The following is a 19,991-nucleotide window of genomic DNA, read 5'->3' as shown; positions in this document are numbered from 1 at the left end:
TCCCAGCCCCTTGCCTCAAAGTTTAGGGTCCTCCGTAGTATTTTGACCCCAACAGTCAACCACTCCGGAATGGTACCTAGGATTGCCAAGTACTGAGCTAACCATGGACGGACCTCCTCGCCCATCTCCAGCTTTGCCATGTAAAGAGACTCATCTTCCTCATTGAAACCTAAGTATTCATTGAGTGACTTCCCGTCAAACAACACCTTGAGGTTCCGAACCTTAGTCACTTTGGAACCCTTTACGATGTGGGCTACATTACAGTAGAACTCTTTGACTAAGTGTTCATTGGCATCCACGCAGTCATCTAAAAAGTGCTCCTAACCCACTCTCGTTCTAAACTGTCTATGCATATCAGGGTTGTGGGGTAAAAGATCTCTGTCAATGAAACTCTGCTCCGATATCAATTTTCTCGCTGGCCATCATAAATTTGTGGTACGCCACCTGGCTCACGAACCTATCCTCCCAAACTTCGGGTTTTCTAGTTCGGGCAATGCCCCCAACCTGAGGCTCACCACCCTCAGCTACCTCTTCATCCCCTTGCACTTCCTCCTCACCTCCGTCTGCACCCTTCCCAGATAATAAAGTTGTGGAGGAGGTGGAGTACTCACCACTGCCGGCTGCTGAGCCCTCAGACGACTCAGTAGAAACATGCCCTGGTGCTCGGGCAGTAGGTGATGGTGGAGGAGTGTCATCTGTCAATCTAAAACTTCAGTAGAAATGTGTTGGTGCTGAGTCTGACGAGATATCTTGGGAGGGAAGATACTCACTCCCCGACAGATCACAGGCTCTATCAACTGCCTTAATTGCCTTTCTTATCTTCTTTATGTTTTAACGAGCCTAGGGAGTGAGTTTAACCAATCTCTGCTTCCCTCCCCGGGAGGAATCACCTCTGTCGGGTTGTTTGGAGCCTTTACCTCTTTGTTTAACCATTATCTGCAAACACAGTCATCTCACATTGTTAGTATCAATAGAAGCAGTGAGCAATATTTATGCAGAAAGGATTGCAGAAAGACTTGAAAAGTTGCAGAAACAGTCTAGTGCGGACCGCATAAAATGGAGTGCGGCCGCATAGGGACCACCGCCAACCACACAAAAATGACCGCTGTCCACACAGGAATGGGGTTCAAACTACCCTTCCTCTGAATCTGACCAGTGCGACCCGCACAAAATGGTACCGCGGCAGCACTGGGCCAGTGCGGACCGCACAAAATGTAGTGCGGCCGCATTGACCGAGAGTAATATTTCTGAAGTTTGTCAACGCGGTCCGCACAAATTGGTACTGTGGACCGCACTAAGTCACCGCGGACCGCACAAAAGTGACTGCGGTCCGCACAGGATGCCCAGCAGTGGCACTGAGTTAGGGTTCTTAGATTTTGCTTTTAAGTTCAACTTTTGCTAATTTATGTTCCTAATATTTACCTAATATTCGCTAATTAAGTCCTCACGAATCAGCATTACAACGAATCTAACCCAGCTAGCAAACTAATTAGGGGAGAAACAAGAATTATAAGCTAAGAAAAATTGAAAATAAAATGAAATTGACAGAATTGAAACAAGAAAATAAAAAATTATGTTACCAGTTGTTAGATGAAGTGAAGTTTGATCAATGTAAGTAATTAATTACAAGAAGACAGAAAGATGAACAATAGTCTATGCTTTTGAGAGTGAAAGTTGCGAAAAGGATAAAAAGGGGGTCCCTAGGGTCTATTTATAGAAAAGCCCCTGGGGCCTAGTCTCACCTACCAGTGCGGACCGCACAAAATCGACCACGGCCCGCACTGGGCTTATTATGATCAACTTGGCCCAGTATCCCACTGCGGTCTGCACAAAACAGACCTCGGCCACAGTGGTCCACTGCGGACCGCACAAAGTGTAGTACGGCCACAGTGGCCAAATTCAGAGAGGTATCACTTTGGCCTTTACCAGTGCGGACCGCATAGAGTGTAGTGTGGCCGTACTGGCAACTTCAGAGACTGAACATTTTCTTACTATGTCTCCACACAATCCCTGCAACATCTCACAACCAGTCAGCCCAAAAATCAGTCCTATACTACAAAGAAAATCAAAGAAAACAAGAAGAAAAAACACATGGGTTGCCTCCCAAGAAGCGTCTGATTTAACGTCGCGGCACGACTCATGTTACACCACATCACTTGAGATGAAAGAGCGCTACCACGTGGCTACTGTCAAACTTTCCAAGATAATGCTTGACCCGGTGCCCATTAACTCTGAAGACTTCACCATTTTTGTTTTTCAAATCAAGATCACCAAAAGGGGTAACAAACACAGCTTCAAACGGTCCACTCCATTTGGATTTGAGCTTTCCCGGAAACGGACGTAACCGGGAGTTGAACAAGAGAACCAAATCACCTACGTTGAACTCCTTTCCACAAGAATATTTGTCATGAAGGTACTTCATCTTACCCTTATACAAGGATGAACTGGAGTAGGCATGGAATCTAAATTCATCGAGTTCATTGAGTTGTTCAACACGAAGATTAGTTGCAACATCCCATTCAAGGTTCAACTTCCTCAAAGCCCGCATGGCCTTGTGCTCTAACTCAACTGGAAGATGGCATGCTTTCCCAAACATCAACCGATACGGAGACATCCCAATCGGAGTTTTGTAAAACCGTCCGATAAGCCCATAGAGTGTCATCCAACTTCTTTGACCAATCGGTCCTATTTGCATTGACCGTCTTTGACAAGATAATTTTGATTTCTCTATTGGAGACTTCCACTTGACCACTAGCTTGAGGATGATAAGGGGTCGAAACCATATGATTGACACCGTACTTGGAAAGCAATGTGTCGAAAGCTTTATTGCAAAAGTGAGACCCCTCATCACTAATAATCACACAAGGAGTGACAAACCTTGTGAAGATGCTCCTTTTAAGAAATGCAACAACACTCTAGGCTTCATTGTTAGGCAAATCCACGGCTTCAACCCATTTTGAGACATAGTAAACCGTCACGAGAATGTAAGTATTCCCACAAGAGCTAACAAATGGACCCATGAAATCGATGCCCCAAACATTAAAGATATCAACTTCAAGAATGGTATTGAGAGGCACCTCATCCCTTTTTGAAATTCTGCCCGCTCTTTGGCAATTGTCACACCTCTTCACAAAATCACCCGCATCTTTGAACAAGGTGGGCCAATAGAATCCACAACTAAAGACTTTCGAGGCGGTCCTCACCCCATCATGATGACCACCATAGGGTAAAGAATGGCAAGCCTCTAAGATACTCAATTGTTCTTCCTCCGGGACACATCTACGAATCACACCATCCGTGCAAATCTTGAACAAGTATGGCTCATCCCAATAGAAATCCAAACTATCCCGCTTGAGCTTCTTCCTTTGGTTAGAAGAGAGCTCACACGGGATTACTCCAGTCACAAGGTAATTGGCAACATCAGCAAACTATGGCATATCATTCATTGACACCGCAAGGAGTTGTTTATCGAGAAATGAATCATTGATCTCAAGGCCATCACAAGGCCTCCCTTCCTCCTCCAAACAGGAAAAGTGGTCTGCCACTTGATTCTCACTACCTTTCCGGTCCACAATTTCTAGATCAAACTCTTGAAGTAGTAACACCCATCTCATCAATGTTGCCTTGGAGTCTTTCTTTGTCATCAAGTACCTAAGGGCGGCATGATCGGTGTGCAGTATAACTTTGGCCCCCATAAGATATGGTCGAAACTTTTCCATTGCAAACACTATAGCCAACAACTTTTTCTTGGTGACTGTATAGTTCCTTTGAGCCTCATTCATGGTATTTCTTGCGTAATCTTGTTAACTTTTTGACCCAAAACAACCCCAACCGCAACATCACTTGCGTCACACATGAGCTCGAAAGGCATACTCCAATTTGATGAGGTAATAATAGGGGTAGTGGTCAACTTAACCTTGAGAAGCTCGAATGCTTGCATACATCCCTCATCGAACACAAACATTGCATCCTTTTCTAGCTACTTGCACAAAGGGTGTACCACTTTTGAAAAATCTTTTATAAACCTCCGGTAAAAACCCGCGTGCCCAAGAAAACTCCTCACCTCTTTGACAGAAATGGGGGGAGGAAGCCTTGAAATCACCTCTATCTTGGCTTTGTCGACTTCAATTCCATGCTTTGAGATTTTGTGACCTAACACTATACCCTCTTCAACCATGAAATGGCATTTTTCCCAACTGAGTACGAGGTTTGTGTCTTCACACCGAGCCAACACTCTATCCAAATTACCCAAACACTCTTCAAAAGAATCACCAACCACGTTGAAATCATCCATGAAGACCTCCAATATATCTTCCACCATGTCGGTGTAAATAGTCATCATACATCTTTGGAATGTCGCCGGAGCACAATCCAAACGGCATCCGAGAGAAAGCGAAGGTTCCATACGGACAAATAAAGTTGGTCTTCTCTTGGTCCTCTGGGGCAATTAAGATTTGATTATACCCCGAGTACCCATCCAAAAAGCAATAAAAAGCACGCCCCGTGAGACGATCAAGCATTTGGTCAAGGAATGGTAATGGGAAATGGTCCTTTCGGGTCACCTTGTTTAGCTTTCGGTAATCCATACATACCCTCCAACCTGTGACTGTCCGAGTAGGAATAAGTTCATTGTTGTCATTGGTCACCACAGTCATGCCACCCTTCTTCGATACACATTGCACCGGAGAAGTCCACGAGCTATCAGAAATGGGGTACACAACCCCGACATCCAACCATTTGATCACCTCTTTCTTCACCATTTCTTGCATAGCCTCGTTCAATCTTCTTTGATGCTCCAAGGAAGGATTTGCATCATCCTCCAAGATAATTTTGTGTATACATAATGTGGGGCTTATTCCCCGAATGTTAGCTAGAGTCCATCCAATTGCCCTTTTCCGCTTTTGAAGCACCGCCACAATGGCAACCTGTATGTTAGTAAGGCAATAAGAAAAAATAACTGGTAAAATAGATTTTGAGCCCAAGAATTCATACATGAGGTGTGGAGGAAGTGGTTTCAACTCCAACACCGGTGGCTCCTCAATTGATGGTTTTGCTGGTAGAGTTTTCTGATTTTCAAGATCCAAAGACAATTTTCTAGGCTCATAGGAATAAGAGCTCATCCCATGTAAGGCATTCACGCACTTCACTCTACTTGCATCCTCATTGACATCAAGATTTAATAGCACGGCCTCAAGAGGATCCTCCACATTGATCATAGCACTTGTATAATCCACAATTATAGCTATGACAAGGTCTACAAATGAGCATACCTCGGTGCTATTGGGTTGCTTCATAGATTTGCAAACATGGAAAACGACCTTTTCATCTCCTACTCGAAAAGTGAGCTCACCCGCTTCAACATCAACCAATGCCTTCCCCGTTGCAAGGAAAGGTTTGCCCAAGATAATATGAACCTCATAGTCCATTTCACAATCCAAAATGACAAAGTCGGCCGGAAAAATGAATTTGTCTACCTGGACAAGCACATCATCAATAATGCCCAAAGGTTGCTTCATCGATCGATCCGCCATTTGAAGTCTCATTGAGGTTGGCCTAGGTTGCCCGATATCCAAAGTTTTGAAAACCGAGTATGGCATTAAATTGATACTAGCTCCCAAGTCACATAGAGCCTTGGCAAATCCACTCCCAATGGTGCAAGGAATGGTGAAAGCATCGGGATCTTCAAGCTTCGGGGCCATTGAATGCACTATAGCACTAACTTGGTAAGTCATCTTTATAGTTTCACAATCCATAAAACGCTTCTTTGTAACCAAGTCTTTCATGAATTTTGCATAACCCGACATTTGTTCAAGTGCCTCCACCAAAGGCACATTAATAGATAAGCTCTTCATCATGTCAATGAACTTTTTAAACTGATTATCATTCTTCTGCTTCGCGAGCCTTTGAGGATAAGGTAGAGGTGGCCTTGGCAAAAGAGCCTTAACTTTTGGCACAACTGGCTCCGGCATGTCAATTATGTGTTCCCTAGATGGGTTCACATCATTTTGGGTTTCCACCCCAACTTCTTGAATATCAATCCTCACTTCATTGTTCACATTTTCATCAACCACATCTTCAACTACCAAAGGGACTTCGTTATCTTGCAACTCAACATCATCATCCACAACTTGTTTTTGCTTAGAGGCATTCACATCACCGCCTCTCCCACTTCTTGTTGTGACCGCCATAACATGATTGTTCCCACCCTTTGGGTTCACTACCGTATCACTTGGTAGAGCACCTTTCGGGCGAGTATTCAATGACTGAGAGATTTGGCCTAATTGCACCTCCAAGTTTCGGATAGAGGTGTTGTGAGAAGCTAACTGTGCATCCGAATCTGCATTCCTCTTCATCATCTGCTCGAACATCATTTCAATTCTGCTCATATCATTACCAGAAGAACTAGGACCTTGAGAAGGGAAAGGGGGTGGATTGTTCGGTTGTTGGTACATTAGGGGTCTTTGAAAGCCTTGCCCCCGGTTGCCTTGGTTTCCATTGTTGTTCCACCCGCCTTGATTGTTGTTGTTGCCCCAATTGTAGTTATTTCCGTTCCAATTGCCTTGGTTGTTGTTTTGATTACCCCAATTTTTGTTTTGGTTGTTGTTGTTCTAATTGCCACCACTTTATTGTTGATTGCCCCAATTTTCTTGGGGTCGCCATTATTGGTTTGAAGAGTTGCCTCTATTGCCTTGATAGTTGTTGATATATTGTACCTCTTCACTTTGGTCATCGTAACCATCATTTTGACACTCATCATATTCATTAACAAATTGCTCAGAATTTCCTTGATTTTGTTGCCTCCTTTGCCTTCTTTTGTTGACAAGAATACTAACACCCTCCATGGCATTCACTTGGAGAGGATACTGAACTTGTTGCAATTGTGCCTTAGCCAATTGGTTCATAGTAGAAGTAAGCTCAGCTATCGCTTGCCCGTGATCATGTAATTTCTTGTGCAAATGGATAACCGTAGGGTCACCTTGAGGCACATTTGCTCTACTCTTCCATGCTGAAGAAGTGTACCCCATTTCATCAAGTACTTCACATGCCTCATTATAAGAAAGATTCATAAAATTTTCCCCGGCCAGTTAGTTCACAATACATTGATTTGTAGTATTTATGCCTCGGTAAAAGGTTTGTTGGATCATGGCCTCGGTTATATCATTATTTGGGCACTCCTTCACCATTGTTCTATACCGCTCCCAAATTTCATGCAAAGGTTCCGTTGGCTCTTGCTTGAAGGCCAATATTTCATCCCGAAGTGCTGCCATATGACTCGGTGAGAAGAATTTGGCAATAAACTTATCTTCCAACTCATCCCAAGTTGTGGCAGAATGGTTGGGGAGTCTCTCGAGCCAATCTAATGCCTTCCCCCAAAGTGAGAACGGGAAAAGTCTTAATCTCAACGCATCCTCAGACACATTCGTTTGCTTGCTCCCCCAGCATGTATCTACGAACCCCTTGAGATGTTTGTAGGCATTTTGATTTGCAGCGCCCATGAAGTACCCACGCTACTCAAGTAAGGTCAACATCACATTGGTTATCTGAAAGTTGCTCGCCCGGATTCGGGGTGGGACAATAGTAATTGCGTAGCCCTGGTTCGACAATACTCTGGGAGACACTCTTGGAGGAACTGGGGGAGGGTCTGGAATATTGTCATTTGGATTAGCATTGGCATTCCGGCCTCTCCGTTGACCTTGAGGTGCAAGAGGCACCTCATCTTGCTCAAGATCATCTACCCCCTCCCCCGTTATCACATTTCCAAGAGGGTCATTACCGTTGTTTAAAGCCATGTTAGTACCTGAGTAATGACACAAACAAGTAAGTAACAAAGAAGGAAAGAAGAACAATACACAAAACTAACTAAATAGATAGCCAAAACCGTTAGCTCCCCGGCAACGGCGCCAAAAAGTGATCGCTACCTACTCCGCACTACTAAAAAGTAGGAAGAGAGGGTCGCAATAGCTTTTACCCGATTTGTGGGTCGGGATCGATTTCCACGGGGAGCTAGAAATAGAGTCGAGTATCTATTTAGATTGAGATTGTGTAATTGTTCCAAATATCACTTCCAATTATTTTTGGTTTTTTCTTTAACAAACTACTATTATCAACTACTAATTATAAATGCAACTAGATTATGCTAAATGAGAATTTCTAAAAATTGTATCTAATGGATAAAAAAGGCACTAGGGTAGTGGCATCATCCTAGGTGGCCAATTAACGGGTAATTGCTTCTAAGGCATGATTGACATGATTGGGGAAATATGCTATAACCGCTGCACGATTTTACCCACTCTCACACCTCTCGGTAGAGAGAGTGATTTTGCCCAATTGACTTTCTCAAGACCAAATGGGTAGGCAATTTTGCTCAAGCAACTAGGGTTCAAGTCGGGTAATTACTCTCTTGAGGTTTAACCCTTTAATTTGGACTATCAATTCTCTTGAGTCCATCCCAATTCCTTGTTGGGTCAATTTTGGAGACTTAGGCTCTCTTTCTCAAGAAGAGCCAAGTCAACTTAGCACAAACCAGTGCTTGCAACAACCAATTCATAAATTAATCCATAAAATTGACCCAAATAACAAACACTCATAGTCAATCTAGCCCTAAATCACAATACCCATCAATTACCCACACTAGGGTTGAGCCACAACCCTAGATAATGGGTCTAGCTACTCATGCTTGAAGAGAAAAACAGAGAAATAGATGAAGATAAAGACATATTAATTAATTGCTAAGGTAAATACAAAGATTCAATGATATAAACTAAATAAAAATGCCCAAAATGACTACAGATGGTCTTCTCACAAGCGCAGCTCAGTTCAAAAAAATAGTTGATACCCTAAAAATGGAAAAAGGTTCTATTTATACTAAGCTGAAAAAACTGGACAAAAATGCCCCTACGGGGTCAGTGCAGACCGCACAAAATGGTGTGCGGCCTCACTAGACTCTTGACTTTGAAATTTTAACTCTCTAAACCCAGGCTCCGAGGACCGCGTAGAATGGACCGCGGCCGCGGAGGCTTCCAATGCGGTCCGTGCAGAATGGACTATGGACCGCACAGGCTTGAACCTTGGCACTTGACATCTCTCTGAAGTTTGCTTCCGCGGACCTCATAAAATGGTTGTGCGGACCGCGGTGTCTTCAGTGCAGACCGCACAATATGTACTGTGGCCGCACTGCTTTGATGCCTTCAAATTCAGCACTCTGAATTTCCCTAGTGCGGACCGCACAAAGTGTAGTGCGGTCGCACTATGCCTGTTTGTCCTAAGTTGTCTTGTCTTTGGTATTTGTGCAGGTTTCACTCCTTTTAAGTTGATCTTTGACGTCTTGTCACTTTGTTGATAAACCTGCAATCAAGCACAACTTATAAGCCTTTTGGGACTATATTGTAAGAATTTATAATCAAAGCGTAAGCAAGAAGGAGCATGAAACACGTCAAAATCCCTAGTTATCAGCTTTTAAAATTGAATAAAGATGATTTTGGTCAACATTCTTGGTAAACGTACCCCGACCCATGATCTGATAGTCTCGTAGGGTCCGTAGTAAAATTTAGGACTTGGGTGTATGCCCGGAATCAAATTCCGAGGTCCCAAGCCCGAGAAATGAATTTTTAAAAAGATTTATTTTCTAGAAATATAAAGGCTTTTAGAAGTGGATTAATGCAATTTTTTGATGGTATCGGACACGTATCTTGGTTCCAGAGCCCGGTACAAGTTTAAAATAAAATATTAGTTGAATCTGTGTAATTTGGTAAGAATCGGAAGTGGTTTGGTATAAAACGGACCTATAGTTGAGAGAAAATGGAAATTTCAATGTTTTTGAGTAATTTTATGAATTTGAGGTTAAATCCGTAGTTGTTGATGTTATTTTGATGATTTGATCGCACGAGCAAGTCCGTATGATATTTTTAGTCTTGCTCATGATTAGTTTGGAGCCCCAAGGGCTCGGGTGAGTTTTGGATAGGCCTTAGAGTGAATTTAGACTTAGAACATAACAGTTGCAGGTTCAGAGAAAGTTGCAGGTCTCTGAAACCAGGCTTTGCGGTCCGCGGTGGGGTCTTCGCGACCGTGGTGGGATTTATGCGGTCAACGGTCAGCAAGGCCATGTCTTCGCGTCCGCGCTCGAAATCTCGTGGTCCGTGGTGGAGCTACGCGGCCGCAGTCCTTTTTATGTGGTCAGCAGTGGAGATCTGAGAGGGGTATATTTAAATGAGACTTTTCAACCATTTCTCATTTTTCAAAACCCTAAAACATAAGTGGCAATTTTTCAAGACACTCTTTCTTCCCCAAAACACAAGTAAGTGATTTTTAACTTATTTCTTTCACTCCTTAACTTCTTTCTACATGATTTCACCCTAAAATCTAGGGTTTTCATGGTGGAATTGGGAATTTTGGGTAGAACTTAGGAATATCGAAATTTGGGGATTTAGACCTCAAATTGAGGTTAAATTTCAAAACTAATTGTATATCCGGGCTCGGGAGTGAATGGGTAATCAGGTTTTGGTCCGAATTTCGGGTTTGGACCAAGCGGGCTCGGGATTGATTTTTGACTTTTTGGGGAAAACACTAGAAAACCTATTTTCATGCATTAGAATTGGTTTATTTAGCATTTATTAATATTATAAAGTAAATTGTAATTAGATACAAGCGATTTCAGAGTGGAACCAAGAGGTAAAAGCAGTAGTTGAGGCTTGAATTGTATTCGTGGTATTGAGGTAAGTGTTTGGTCTAACCTTAGCTTGAGGGATTAGGAGTTGAGTCTTATTTGCTATGTGTTAATTATTGAGTAAGATGTATAAGTGTGGTGATAAATATCTATATGTCGATGTCAAGCATGCTCGTGAGTCTTATACTATGATTGATGTGACTCCGTTTCTTATTGTTCATGTTTTATATGATGATTTCTATTGTTGAACAAGGCTTATGGAAGTATTATTGGTAATTGAACATTGTAGAGTGTTGGCTCGAGTTGAGAATTGAGTTGTGAAGTAATTGTGAAAAAGAGAAGAGGTTTATGATATTGTCTCCATTGCAGGGATGTTATTGCTTTTGATATTATCTCCCTTTCCAGTATGTTATTACTCATGATATTGTTTTCCTTGCGGGATATTGTTGTTATGCTATTGTTCCCTTGTTGGGATTTTATTGTGATATTATTGATTCCCTTGCCCAAATTGCTTTTTGATTGTTACTTGGGTGAGGAAGAGTGTAAAAGCACGAAGGGTGATGTCGTGCATGATATTTGTGAGAGAGTGTTAATGCATGAAGGGTGATGTCGTGCATTTGTCTTTGATTTCCTTATTCTTGCTTACAGTTGAATTTTCGTGTTCCTTTCACTTCTTTACTGAGATTTTATTTGTACATGATATTCCCCGCAGCATATTTCCCCTTCCCATCTTTAACTGCTAGTTTCTATCACTATTACTTGTTATATATCATATAACTGCACATGTTTATTTGGTAGTCTTGTACTAGCCTCGTCATTACTTCGCCGAGGTTAGGATAGACACTTACCAGCACATGGGGTCGGTTGTGCTGATACTACACTCTGCACTGTGTGCAGATCCCGGTGTTGCAGCTTTTGCACCACAGTGAGGTTGCTGCCTTCTGTCCAGTGGCGGAGATCCGAGGTAGTCCTGCAAGCGTCCGCGGGCCTTGGCGTCTCCTTCTATCTTTCCATTCTGTTTCTTTTATGTATTTCAGAAACAACTTTATATTTATCTTTTAAACCCCTATTTGTAGTATTCTTAGGCAGTCTGTGAGATTGTGACATCAGTTCTGGTTAGCTTATGTTTATGGATATGTATCGATATTATTTTAGATTGTTACATTTCATTCTTCCGTTTTATTATTTCCCTTGTTTATAAAGTGTTAACTCACAAACGTTAAGGGATTAAAAATGAAAAGGGTTAAATACTTGAAATATTTGGCTTGTCTAGCTTTCACTAGTAGGCGCCATTACGATTTCCAAGAGTAGGAAATCCGGGTCGTGAAAAAAATGCTGACAATATTATTGTAAATTCAGAGAGGTAGTGGGTGTACATTTGTATTTAATTAAAATTTGTTTTGTATATAGAGTGTCACTACTAATATATCACTATTTTTAACGACATGTACATGTAATTTTTGCCAAATATTATAGGTACCGATGGCCCTCATTCTATAACATAGGTCAGCCTCGGGCTGTAATTACGTGCGCATATTAGTATTCATTATTGACAATTTGATTTTTCGTCAGCAAATATAAAACACGAAAATTGACCGTCTATCCGTATAGAAATGTGACCATGGGAAAAGGATTAAGATTAATTGGTTAATTAACTATTATATGAATGCACGTACTAGACAAGATTTCACAAAATTTACCTTTTGAATTTGTTTAAATAAATTATTTTCCTTGTTCAACAAAATTTAATGTTCTTTTAGAACTCACAGGTGTAAGTTAATTTATTTTAACCAAGAACATTGCATATATCAAGAACATCCCTTTATGAGAGTATCTATTAAGCTGTGTTCTCCACCAATGCGGAAGCGTTGCCAATCGAAGTTGGATAGGCTAAGTCTTCTTCATCTATATGACTATATCATTATATGACAGATTCATATGGGGCGGTTGCCAAGGGTGATAATGTTGGGTTAAAACAGTTCAAAAATACTCTTAGTATGATATTATTCGCTTTGGGTCAAGCCCGCACGATTTTTCCCAAAAAGGCTCACACCATTAAGAGTATCAAATTCCTTATAAGTAACTTTTTTTTCTTTTCTACTTTCCATGTGGGACTCTGTTCACACACTCCCAACAATTTTCCCCTTGAACTATGTTCCACATGACCCATCACCGTTTATGGGCTAATTTAGAGATTAATTGTGTGTCACCCACATGATCCTGAGTATTTACGGTCATCGAAGCCTAAAGATTGTGTATGCGCCTTCGAAGGTACGGGTAAAGATTGTAAATCCAATAGACGGGCAAAGGCAATAAGCCGCGGCCCCACGCCACTCTCCCATCTCCATAGTCACTCCAAAACCATCGGCTCTGATACTAGTTATTGGGCTAAAATGGCCTAAAAATACTTTTAATTAACATGGTGTGATATTGTCTGTTTTGGGTCAAGCCCGCACGATTTTCTCCAAAAAGCCTCAGACCATTAAGAGTATCCAACTCCTTATAGATAGCTTCTTTTTCTTTTCTACTTTTCATGTGGAACTTTGGTCACACAAAGGGGACCTTAGTAATGTGTATATTGACTTAAAAAGTCATGAACTAATAAATTCTCGCATTATAGACTCACAGATCCACAACAGGGTTTATGTTACTGTCAAGCATATATTAACGGAGGCGAATGTAGCCTTTTGATGGTGGGTTCATTTGAATCCGATACTTTTGACGTAATGCATAATAAATTGCAATTCAATAATAGTAGATATGAATCTATAGTTTTAAAGATATAATAAGTTCAATATTAAATACATGAATATTGAACTCATACATTTGTACATCAATACATGAAGCAATTTAGCTCGGTTTCATAATTTTCAAAGACAGCCTTGTTTTGTCAGCTTTATGCAACCTCAACTACTGTTCATCTTAGGATTCAAAGTGGAGTGCTCATTATCTCACCTTTCTCTATCCAACAACTTATGTTGTTACACATTTGAAATAACATTATAATTTTCGAGATGAATGATCAAACCTCTTTGTCGGATTTTAATTTGTCAAGGAATGTATGTGTGGCTGTTCTTTACGATAACTGATAGAAAATCTCAGTGGAAAGGGCACTGGTGGGGAACAATAAACGACAAGTATATGTTAGGTCTTTATAGATTGTGGCATTATTTTATTTGGGACCAAAAATAAACACTATATGAAAGTCTCTAAAGTTGCAACCAAGAACTTTTTGTTCGTGGCCAAAGTACTTATGGGGCACTTGCCATAGTGCATTGTATAATATTTATATTATATAGTGCAATTGCCCAAGTAAATAAGATATAAAACAGACTAATAAGCCTTTCATTGTCATTGCCTAAAAAAGATATACGTGCATGCATTATGTACTTTCCTTTTAATTATTTTATTATCAGACAGGTGCTTCAGGATTTTATATATCTTCACTTTCAGATTCACTTACTTTTTAACTTTGATAGTAAACTTGTTTTCTTTAATCCAAATTGGACACCTAAATTAAGTGGGGAGTGTAGAAGAAATATACCTTCTTTAATTTTAGCTCTTAGTGATTGTTAACATTGGTTTTAACCTCAAATGCTAAAGCCATTGCTATTGAACTTGTAATATAGGATACTTATAGTCTGTCTGGCCAAACTTTTTGGAAGCTAAAAGTACTTTTTTTAAGAAACATTTTTTTTGGTGTTGAGGCTTGAGGTGTTTGACAAAAAAGGAGCAAAAACAGCTTTTATTTATTAAATAGTAAAAAAGACACTTCTCAAATGAATTGGTATAATACATATTATTTTTCTCCAAAAGTACTTTTTCGAAAAATTATTTTGATAAAAGTGATTCTCAAAATAAGTTGTTCATGACCAATGTGCTAAGAACATTGAAAATGATCTCAATTAGCCACTGCTAATCACGTTCAATTTTATATAGAAGTTATCGATACACTCAATTAAACTCAAATCCAATTTCCAGGTGGCATTCCAAACAGACTCTAAATAAATTGCAATAGGAGTACTTATTATTGATATTTACCAACAAAAAAAGGGAATTGCAGATTTTGTTAATAACTTGATTAACACTTGTATTGGACAGGTTACATATCAAATGAATTATCACATCCTAATCACCCATAGGCTGTGCTATGAAACCTCTTGATTGTGCAGACATTAAGTATTTTTAATAATACTTGGTTGCTAGTGCATCTAGGAGTCTTGAACTGACTCATTGCAGCCCCATTTCCTATGAAATATTCCAATATTTTCTTAAAAGTACCTCTCTCCACAATACAAAGCTCTAGGGGTCCAATTGAGTTAGTTTTTCTTGATACAACATACCCATGATCAACAAATGAAACATCCATTTCTCTGCAACACTCTCCTAAAACCTTTTCTTCAACTTCACCTTTGATTTCCCAGTAAATCACATAGTGCCCGGGTTGTTTTGCGATGTTCGCGTGGCTCGTGAAATCTACTAGGTCTGCTCGTGCCTTGCTTAGTATTTGCGAACCTCTCTCCACCACTAACTGGAGGTCTTTCTCTGTATTCTTATCTATATTCACCGTTAATATCAGCTTTCTCCTGCATATGAAGTTAAGTTTGGGCGTCTTCTTGTAAAAACCGGCTACTTCAACCACATCGCCTAACCTATATCTATATAGACCTGCAAATAGCGGTTTCAGATGGTCAAAAGTGAAACCAAATAAGTATACACATCAGATGATAATATATACGTTTAAGCATATATCAATTTGGTAAAGAATGACCAAAGTGTTATCTATCATAATTTTTAACATTATTAGGTCACTCAAGGGAAACCTACAAGTAAGCCTCCTTAAAATGTAGAACTTATAATCTTGAAAATAAAATAAGTTACCTGATATAACATGTTAAAGTGACCCGATGACATAAAAAAAATTATACTAGTGGTGCATATAACCTAAACTTTATGATTTATTATTGAAGTTGCATGGCCAAACGCACCAGTTTCCTTCCTAATCGGTTGATGTCGAACAAGATAAACTGAAATTCTCCACAATTTTTTACGTCCAATATTCATAGTTCATGAAATTGCACACAAATGTTTATGTTTAAACTTTAAAAAGGTCTATACACTCTGGGGCATATGTAGAGTTCTACTGACGGGTTCAATTAAACCCATAACTTTCGACGCAGAATAAAATATATATATATATAAAAATTCATTAAAATTATAAAAATAGTAGATATGAACTCATAACTTTATTAATATAATGGGTTCAATCCCAGAACTTTAAAGTTGAACCCATAGGATTTAAATCCTAAATCCACCTCTGTATACACTAATTTTTTGGACACTATCAAGCTATTTGAAAGGTATTTGCAGTTAACTACTCATAACAAGTAAAATTAATAACTTGAAAAATAAGGTAAGTCACTTCTATTTACAAAATCGTATAATTTACATACCTGTGAAAGTAGTTAGGACGATTTCATATTGTTGTCCAATCTTGACTTGAGATAGGGGCACAACGTCACCTTCTATGAAATCATCGTTGGCTGAATTAATATTTCCATTTTGGTAATTATAATGCGGCTTCTGTCTATAAAGTGGTAAGAACTCAAAGTAAGAAAAAGTTGGTATTACTGCAAAAGTAGCATTTTCTGGTGGAGAAGAAGGATCCAAATTTACTCCAATCCAACTCTCAGTAGACCCATAATCAGCACTCACCAAAGGCAATTTCCCTGCATAATGCCTTAATTTTGTCAAGTATGGTTGCATTGATCCAGTCATTATTGAGTAAACATACTTAGCATTTGGCCATAATTTTGGTATTAAGCAAAACCAATCTTCCCTTTCTAGCTCCTCACAAATTGACTCAATTCTTGAAGCCAATTCTGGATTTGGCAAATTAATTATCTCTAATACCGCTTTTCGCATTTTGATTATGTTAATTCTTGAGCTAAGACTACCTTCCCTTAAGTCATGACATAATTCTTTCCACAACTCCTCAAATGATCTGAATGCTTGAACCATACTATATGCAAAAGTTGAGGTAATAAATTCTATTTCCTTTGAAAAATGCAAGCCTAAAAGGAGGTGACAATATGTTGATTGTTTGTAATCTCCACTTGAAATTACTTCTTCAGGACTACAAGTGAAGGATTTTGTCTCTTGCTGTTTGATCTTGAATTTCTCACTGGCATAATAGTGTGTTGTAGCTGTTCCTGCTATTAGTCCTCCTTTTGTTTTGTATTGTTTGCTGCTATATATGAATTCAAGAATTTTTCCTCCTCTTTTTATTGGATAAATACTGCAAAAATAAATAAAAAAGATGAAAAAGAAATACAGCTTTAGACTTTATTTTATGAAATTGGACATCCATATATACCTTGATCTATATGCTGCTGCCAACTTGAAAATCTGAAGAGTGGTTTGTGAGCTGTGGGAAGTAAAAGGCACAAACTTTTGTCTTCCCTCAGTAGTTCCAGAACTAAAACGCAGTTTCCACAAGCAAGAAAACATCATTAGACATAGTTAAAAAAAACTTCAACTTTTATTTAAAAAGGGAAAAAGAAAAAAAATTGCTGGGGTCTCTCATTTCAATGCATTATTAGCAAAAAGAAACAAATAGAATTGCGTACTTTTTGTCATGTAAATTACTAAGACAAGACAACCTTTAGATTGTACAATAATTGGTTCCCATAAGTATCTTCCACAGTTTATAAAAAGGGTTTTAAAGGGGAAAAAAATATATCTAAAAGAAGGTAAAATAATGCGCTGATCTTTCATTTGTCCTGATATACTCATGCCCAATTGTGTGACAAGGGTGTAAGTACTTCGTTTAAATTCTTCAGAATATACACAAAAAGAAAATTGGCATACCCACGAGTATCAAAGTACTTAACTTTGACCGTGAATTTGAAATGGAGGGAGTATATACTTCCGCAAAAACTTAAAGAAGAGCCGGTCCGAGCAAGATAGTGTAAGAAATAATAGGATAAAACGTGAAGGTGGACAAAAAATCTCACCTCAAAGATAGATTGGTAATGGAGTGTTGAGTGAGGAGAGGAGCAGTATCTCCATCAGCAATTCTCTGAATATAAGGCTCTAAATCTGCATGAGAAGCAAGAGGGACCAAAGAAGTATAAATTGTTTCCAATGCATTTTCATCCATTTCTTGAACTTTGATATCTCTAAGCCATTTCTTAAGATATTCGACACCATGGTTAAGTTCAAGAATCTGGCGTAGTGTCTGCTGCTGTACGAGGTCAGCATCCTCGGCAACTTCCTCGAACCAACGAATAATTTCTGTTTCTGCTTTGTGCTTATGATTGATAATCTCTGTTTCTTGTTCCATTTGCTAGGCCCAAGGCATGCAGCCAGCCGCAAGAAATTATAATGTAGTAATTGGTTACTAGTTTTTTGGAAAGGCTTTCATTCGTTTGCTTTTTAAAGAAATTGACTACTCGTAAACTCTACAAGTGGTAATCTTGGAATTATCTAGGAGCTGCCAATATCGATCAAGACTTTATATCTCACTGAGATATTGCTTCTATGAAAATGATAATATAGAAAAAATAAGGTGGTTTTTTTCTTTCTTTCTAAATGGTGTTTTTCCTTTCAAATCTCCACTACATTGAGTGAGAAGAAAAATGAAAAAATAAAAGGAGACCACATGCATTATAACTTCCCGCTACTGTATGGGTCCAAATTTGAACAACTACGACCGTCGACGAGTACGACGAACGACGAGGTCCTCGTAACTCGACGTGTTTTGGAGGACGACCTTAAGGCAAACAAGAGACTGTACGACCCTTGTAATAATACAAACTCATTAGGGGATACTAGGAATATTCCTTCAAATATTCCTTATAACTTGTCTTTTATAGCTTAGAAGCGTTTCACTCCTTATATATATAGCGAACAACAACCTTGTAGAGGGGACTTCTGGGCTGATCCATAATACTTGCTGTAAATTTGCTTACATAAACGAGTGAGAAGAGTTACTATAAAAGGTTGGTTGATCTGGATAGATAAGGAAGCTAGTCTCACTATCCGTATTCTCCTTATCCATCTTTCGTTCTAGAGCAACTGAATTTATAACTTTCGATACGAAATATAAATTTACAAGTAAAAACCTTCTAAAATTATACTCCAATAAGTATTAGATTTGAACCGATAATTTTACCTAGGGGTGTATATAGGTCGGGTTGGTTCGGATTTTACGAATACCAAACCAAGTCAATTGTGTCGGGTTATTAAATCTGAAGACCAAACCAACCCAATAAAACTCGGGTTTTTCAATCTCGATTTTTCTCGGGTTTTTTAGGATTTTCGGGTTTTTGGGTTTTTTTTTCTCGGTAAAATCTTCGTAGAACAAAATATATAACTTGTGCTCAAAATATTTCTTTAATCCTAGTAAGATACAACTATATAAAGTATTTTTCAAGTAAATAATACAAAATATGAGATGTGTCATGGCGTTATCTTAAAATATTCAACAATAAAGACAATAAAATTATGTGACATAAATATTGCTAATTAGAAAATCATAATAAAAATAAACATAATCTAAAAGTACTAAGTCATGCTAAAGTAAGTAGGCTAATAAGGGAGTATTAATTACATGACTAAACGCTAAAGAAAAAATAAAAATAGGTTATGCATTTTTATCTAAATTATTGCAAATAAAAAATAGATATTCAATACATTTCCGTTCGTAGTATTGACTATTGAATTGAATGTCTTTTGTTAGCATTAGTATTGATTTGATTTTGGTTTGGCCTTTTGTTAGCGTTATTTAATTTACTAATATTAATGGCTATAAAACTTATTGGAACTGTCGAAAGTTCTAAGTCAAACCTTAAAATAATACCTTAAAAGATAAATTTATGAAATTTTTTAAGATATATTTATAAATTACATCACAATAAATATATTTATATATTAAATATATCTAAAATTTCTATATATATATATATATATATATATATATATATATATAATGTCGGTTTGGTTTGGTTTCGGTTTGACTTTCTTTAGTTAAAACCAAACCAAACTAATTATGGTCGGGCTTTTTTCTACAACACCAAACCAAATCAAATCAAATCAAACCATAAAAGCTGAATCCATTAAATTTAAATCTTGGATTTGTTTCTGATTGTTGCATTGATATCTAGAGCGTGGGAAATTGTCCTTTGATTAAAATGAAAACAAGAAGAGATAACGAATAAATTCAAGAAAGAAAGCATCCCCCGATATATCAGAAAAAAGGGTGTACGATGCTTTATGGACCATAGGATTTCTGTCATCCAGTTGAGAAAGAGAGATTCCTTTCTGG

The 19,991-nt window shown here is 38.6% G+C and overlaps 1 protein-coding gene across 1 annotated transcript; it reads right to left on the bottom strand.

The window, feature by feature from the left end:
• Window positions 1-14,559: 14,559 nt before the first annotated feature.
• On the bottom strand, window positions 14,560-18,194 carry LOC104222663 (indole-3-acetic acid-amido synthetase GH3.10-like). The gene is made up of 4 exons (XM_009773911.2): window positions 17,680-18,194; window positions 17,040-17,141; window positions 16,117-16,961; window positions 14,560-15,331 (listed from the first exon to the last, which is right to left on the bottom strand). Exons 1-4 carry the CDS (start codon window positions 18,006-18,008, stop codon window positions 14,796-14,798), a joined length of 1,812 nt encoding a protein of 603 aa, XP_009772213.1. The 5' UTR covers window positions 18,009-18,194; the 3' UTR covers window positions 14,560-14,795.
• Window positions 18,195-19,991: the final 1,797 nt, after the last annotated feature.

This window comes from Nicotiana sylvestris, chromosome 7 (assembly GCF_000393655.2).
Source record: "Nicotiana sylvestris chromosome 7, ASM39365v2, whole genome shotgun sequence".
NCBI lineage: Eukaryota > Viridiplantae > Streptophyta > Magnoliopsida > Solanales > Solanaceae > Nicotiana > Nicotiana sylvestris.
The sequence above is the reverse complement of the archived record's forward strand: the minus strand, read 5'-3'. Positions and strand labels throughout refer to the sequence as shown.